At 47.8% G+C, this 6,170-nt stretch overlaps 2 protein-coding genes across 2 annotated transcripts in view; both read left to right on the top strand.

Annotated features, from left to right (window-relative positions):
• Positions 1-3,127: 3,127 nt before the first annotated feature.
• LOC117582139 (ras-interacting protein RIP3) lies at positions 3,128-4,073 on the top strand. The gene is made up of 3 exons (XM_034269725.1): positions 3,128-3,217; positions 3,281-3,610; positions 3,673-4,073. The coding sequence occupies exons 1-3, from the start codon at positions 3,170-3,172 to the stop codon at positions 4,030-4,032; spliced, it is 738 nt and encodes a 245-aa protein (XP_034125616.1). The 5' UTR covers positions 3,128-3,169; the 3' UTR covers positions 4,033-4,073.
• Positions 4,074-4,330: 257 nt separating this feature from the next.
• LOC117592449 (nucleoporin nup189) overlaps positions 4,331-6,170 on the top strand; it is a 2,932-nt gene continuing 1,092 nt past the window's right edge. The window contains exons 1-3 of the mRNA XM_034286213.1: positions 4,331-4,438; positions 4,503-4,814; positions 4,886-6,068. Coding sequence (XP_034142104.1) covers positions 4,346-4,438; positions 4,503-4,814; positions 4,886-6,068 — 1,588 coding nt within the window. The 5' untranslated portion in view covers positions 4,331-4,345. The remainder of the gene's footprint in view (positions 4,439-4,502; positions 4,815-4,885; positions 6,069-6,170) is intronic.

Raw genomic sequence — 6,170 nt, 5'->3', positions numbered from 1 at the left:
AAATCTCAATGAGCATTGGGCTAAAATTCAAATGCCATTCTGCCATCAGACCGCACAAATATTGTCACAGAGAAATCAAGGCCGGCAGCAAAGTCACCGCAGTTAGGCAGTCAGGCAGCCCCAAGCATATGGCACACACAACAAATGTTTCCCCACTCCAATCTTGCTGCTTTTCTGTTGTAACTATTTATTTAAAAACACGGCAGCAAATGCCAGGCAACACGAAAATGTTGCATTGAATTAACATTTAGAGAGCGCAAAAAAAGGTGTCGTGTACGGCAAAAAACATGAACAAAATGCTGCTGCAGTGGGGTTTGCGACTAAAAGATGCCCATTACATGCATAAATAAATGTATATTTAAGGATTCTGCCTCCAGCCTGTTATTCTTCACGATACACTGGGAAATTTCACAGCAAAAAGAACAGCGCTGCATGTTTCACATTTTTAATGTTCTCGGAAAAAATGAGAAAAACTTGGTGAGGGGGACTAAAAATAAAACAGAAAACAAACAAACAAAGCATAAATAAATGCAAATAATTTAAAATGAATACATTTAAAGTAAGCCAAAGTGTTGACAGTGGAAAAGTTTTCTCCTGCGGCAATTTGCATAAAAAACTTATTATGGATTTTTAGTTGCCCGCGTGCAAGTTTTGCTCTCCAACAATGAGAGCGGACAGAGAACCACTCCAGGGAGTGGTAAAAAACTACCAAATGAACGAATTGATTCCAGTCAATTAGGTGAATATTCACTTAAAAGTCGACAATTAAAAATATATTCATTTAACACAGTTTTAATCACATCAACTTTAATTCCGTGGCAAAAACAAGAACAGTCTGGAAGAGTTCTGGAACGGCTCTGTCCCTGTGTCGCTGACTGTTTTGCCAAGATAAGAAAAAATAATGTAGAGCAATTTATTTGTATTTATCATTATTTGTGTGTTTTTTTTTTTGATTTGTCGAGACACACACAACATCAATAAATCAATTGTGGCAATATCCATGCACAGACAGCCAGATAAATAGAGAGCTGTAGACTTGCACCCAAAATTGAACAATTCCAAAGATAGGAAAAGGAAAAGTTGAACAAATTTTAGCTGCTATTGTGCTGCTAGGTGTGTTTTTTGTGGGTAATAATTACAGCTATATTTTGTACTATCTGCTACTTTTCTCTACGCTTTCAATATGCCTTCAATTTTATTCCGCTTAAATTTAAACACATGAAAGTTCCCTTTTAAAGCTTCACTGCAACTGCATGGTGTCAACTCCTACTGGCATGCGGCACTTTTGTATGCTATACCCCAATGCAATGCTCTTTTCCGAATGCACTTTGAAAATTAAAAGACCTATTGTGCGTGCCCGTCTAGACCGCGTCGCTATTTGCATTCGACGCTGCTGCAAACAAAGGAAATGACAGCAGCCACGGCCAGGGTAAACAATGGACAACAATAATCCAACGTTGACTCTGCATGCCACCCACTCCTGCTGCTGCATGATGACAGTTATGCCGTTTTTAATGACAGTCGAACAGCAGCTGGGGAAGCGAGTATTTAAAGGCAAACAGCCACCCGTCGTGCGCCCCCTCATAAGTCGTATAAATCATTGCGCTTTTGGGTCTCTCGTGTAATGAAAATGCTTAACAGCTACTTGAAAGCCGTAACCTGAACCTGAACAGGACAGGACAGGACAGGGCAGAACAGAAGCCGGCTCACAATGCCACTCGAAGTGCATTACATGACTCAACCAGCACTTCAGAGGGACAGAGAGAGAACTCCGGTGTAGAGAGCACTCCTTTTCCACATTGAAAACCATCAACCGAGAATGATGTGACACCAGCAGCAGCAGCAGCAGCAGCAGAGACAACCCAATCTGATCCTTCATGCAATACAAAAGGAGAAGGAGCAAATGGAGCCACTGACTGTGACTTGTGGCTTACCGCGGTGGCTGTCAGAACAAATAAAATGGCTGCCCACATTCAAATTAGCACTTGTCGCCTGTTAAATTTGCACTTGACTCTGCCTCAGAGTTTCAGTGGGGGGGGGAGGGAGGGCCTCCCGAGAGCAAAGCCGCATCCAAGTTGAGTGCCACAGATGCGCCTGGCAGGCGGCGGGATACCAGCATTCGGTTTGGCGTGGCTCCCCACCAAAAGTTGGCCCTGTCGTCTGCCCTGCACTTTTGATAAATCGTTCGAGTTGCCTGTCGCGACTTTACCATAAAAGGTGCCTAGCAGCACATTGTTTAAACTTGTAACTTATAAATCTTGTTTGGTGTAACGCATGATATATGAGAGCTACACATACGAGGGGAAATCATCATCATCATCATCGTCTCTCCGCCGCCAGAGTTCTCTTTTTCTCTACGTTGATAAACATGTCACTGACTCTTTTGGCAGCAACTTTTTCAAAATAAAACCAAGCAAAGGAACGGAATGTGTGGCGTTAATTAGGAGAATTTAAATTTTGCACTCTTTATCCAATATTCCTCAGCTGATAGCGCACTCGCAACGATCCATTTAACCATCCACTCAAAGGGGAAGCAGGTAAACCCCTTGCGCTGATAACTAAATTTCATGGAAATTGGGAATTATTATAACAACTATTTATCAGCAACAATTTGTGCTATCAGTTCTCGGAAGCGGCTCAGTGTTCTTAGAGTGAAAAATATTCAAAAAAATGGGCGTATAATCGACAGATTAAAATCATTATTCAAGTGCCACTTCACATTGATTTAATAAAACACGCACGATATGTGGCCAGATCGTCTGCAGGGCCATGCCACGGCCAATATCAAGTGATTCAGCAGCTCTAAATTAGGTTCTTATATCACATATCACAGAGCGAGAGATAAGACATGGAGCAGACTGTCAGACCCCAGCTGAGGGGGGTGAAATGCTTATCAGCGGCAGCCTCATGGAACATGTCGACTGATTGGGAGACGTTTTACCCTGCAACACAACAGCCACGCATCTAACCCACGTAATGTGGAGACACGAAAGATGGATATTGGCTCTGCTGAAGCCAATTAGCAGCGAATTTGCCATGTTTTCTCCTACAATATCTTATCGGAGTGCAACTTCCGTGGTACAGGGGAAGCTGGCATTGCCATTCCGTATAAAAGGGGCCTGCAAGCGGCAGTAACACCAAATTGAAGAGCAATAATCATATAATAAAGATGCATCTGTACACACGAGTTATCCTGCTGGCCGTGACCCTCTTCAGTGTGAGTTGCAGCGACAAAGCAGCTACAAATGAGACACTTCAACTCCTGTTTTCTTATATGTAGGTCAACGCTGCCCATTTCGGAGGTGATGCTGCCCTCGAGCAGGTCCTGTTCCGCATGGTCGAGGGACAGATGGAGTCTCGGGCGCTGTCCCCTGCTGGCCAGGCCTGCTCCAGCAACTATGTGAACGCAACCACCAAGAACAGCGAGAAGCTCGCCAATGCCACCAATGCGTGCGAGGATGCCGCCAACAGCACCACTGTGGCCAACAACAGGAACAGCAATGCCACCGTGCTCATCATCCGCAACCAGCTGCTGTCCCTCGAGCAGAATCTGCAGCTCTGCCGCAACGAGACCGACTCCGCCCGCTTCATCAACTGTACCGTGTCCACTGTGCGTGTTTATTCTTTACTCTCAATCTAGTGTCAGTCCCTGATGATCTCCTCTTTTTACAGTTCGACAAGAACCTGCAGCTGCTGGACTCCTCCAACTCGCAGGCCTACCAAACTCAGTCACAGTTTGCCTCGAACGCCACCGTTGTGCAGGCCACACGTTCCAACTGCATTAGCGCTGCCGTCAGCGATGCCAAGGTGCTGGCCATCCAGGCAGCCAACGATTTTGACACTTGCGTGGCCAAGATTCCCGCACAGCGAGTGATCTCGGAGAAGCCCAAGGAGCAGGAGAAGAAGGGGCAGAAGCCAGTGCAGCAGCAGCAGCAACAGGATCAGAAGCCAGTGCAGCAGCTGACACAGCAGCAGCAGCAGCAGCAGCAGCAGTTGACATCCGCTGTCGAGAATTTGCCAGTGAATAATTAGACTTTCGATGAACAATTAAAGTTTTCAACTTTTTAAATGCATTTTCCCCCCTCTTGTTGTGTTCGATGACTGATCGGGAAGTTGGTTTTTCCGAGATGGGGTTTCCGGGGATTTCCTTCTGGCCATTACTCAGCGGCCAACGCTCTACTCAACGTTGGGCTATAAAACTGTTTATCAGCTGACAATGCATTGTTATCAACAGTTAAACTGATTGTGGCAGCCCCAAAACAATTATAGATAAATTCACTTAATGAAAAAAAGTGAAAATAAATAATCAATTTTGAAGTGGAAGTCGCTTTAAAATGGTCAGCGGATGCCAGGGGCCGACTCAGAAACGATTCGAAGTGCCTTGATGGAGGTTCTTTGCAAAATATTAGCAGTGTGCACGCTGCTCGTCAGTGCCCAGGTGAGCGGAGAGCGCACAGCCAAGACCCACTAGAAAGTTATGAACCAACAGGCGATTCTCATAGGCGTTCGTGGCAGTGGAGCCAGCCAGCTCCAGCTCCAGCGAGCTGTCCTGGAAGTCACTTTTCTTTGATGCCCTCGTGGGAAACTCCGATGAGTTGCAGGCTGCAGAATCCCTGGGTAGCCTTGAGGAGTGCACGGCCATCTACACGGTGGAAAATGTCGAGATCCTCCTAAGTGCCGGCTACAAGATTCGCCGCTGCATCAAGGTCGCTGAGAAGGACATTCGTAGGGACCTGAAGGATGCCACCCACAAAAAGAAGGAATTCGAGCGGGAGCTGCGCTCCTGCACCAGCCGCGATTGCTACGTGGACTCGGTAAGTGGAAGAGTGATTGCCTTCCCCATCTCCCACCGATGGCTGACTCTAGCGACTCTCATCTCATGCAGATCATGAACCTGTTCAGTTCCGTCCGCCTCAGCCGTCACGACTACAGGCGCAGCAGGCACTGCATCCTCAAGGAGGTGGAACAGGCTCTCGTTCAGCTGGACAGGGCGTCCATCGTCCTTGCCTTTTGCCTCGCAGACCAGCAGCCACCCCAGAACAGCACTCTGTCCCCGCCCATCTGGAATACGACTCACACCACTCCCAACTGGAACTGGAACACCACTTCCGGTCCAAATTTGAACACCACCGAAGGCCCGTGGTGGAACAACACAACCGCTGGACCAAATTGGAATACAACTGAGGGTCCCTGGTGGGGAAATACTACCTCCGGTCCGAACTGGAACACAACCGAAGGTCCCTGGTGGGGAAATACCACTTCCGGTCCGAACTGGAATACAACCGAAGGTCCATGGTGGAACAATACCACCCAAGGTCCCTGGTGGAACAATACCACCGAAGGTCCGTGGTGGGGTAATACCACTTCCGGTCCAAATTGGAATACAACTGAGGGTCCCTGGTGGGGAAATACTACATCCGGTCCAAACTGGAACACAACCGAAGGTCCGTGGTGGGGTAATACCACTTCCGGTCCAAATTGGAATACAACTGAGGGTCCCTGGTGGGGAAATACTACATCCGGTCCAAACTGGAACACAACCGAAGGTCCCTGGTGGGGTAATACCACTTCCGGTCCAAACTGGAACACAACCGAAGGTCCGTGGTGGGGTAATACCACTTCCGGTCCAAACTGGAACACAACCGAAGGTCCGTGGTGGGGAAATACTACATCCGGTCCAAACTGGAACACAACCGAAGGTCCCTGGTGGGGTAATACCACTTCCGGTCCAAACTGGAATACAACCGAAGGTCCGTGGTGGGGTAATACCACTTCCGGTCCAAATTGGAATACAACTGAAGGTCCCTGGTGGGGAAATACTACATCCGGTCCAAACTGGAACACAACCGAAGGTCCGTGGTGGGGAAATACTACATCCGGTCCAAACAGGAACACCACCGAAGGTCCGTGGTGGGGTAATACCACTGCCGGTCCAAATTGGAATACAACTGAGGGTCCCTGGTGGGGAAATACTACATCCGGTCCAAACTGGAACACAACCGAAGGTACCTGGTGGGGTAATACCACTTCCGGTCCGAACTGGAATACAACCGAAGGTCCATGGTGGGGTAATACCACTTCCGGTCCAAACTGGAACACAAACGAAGAGCCATGGGGGGGGAATACCACTTCCGGTCCCAACGGGAACACAACCGAAGAGACAGGATGGG

This window comes from Drosophila guanche, unplaced genomic scaffold (genome assembly GCF_900245975.1).
Source record: "Drosophila guanche unplaced genomic scaffold, DGUA_6, whole genome shotgun sequence".
NCBI classification, from domain to species: domain Eukaryota; kingdom Metazoa; phylum Arthropoda; class Insecta; order Diptera; family Drosophilidae; genus Drosophila; species Drosophila guanche.
This window is presented reverse-complemented; position numbering and strand designations above follow the sequence as displayed.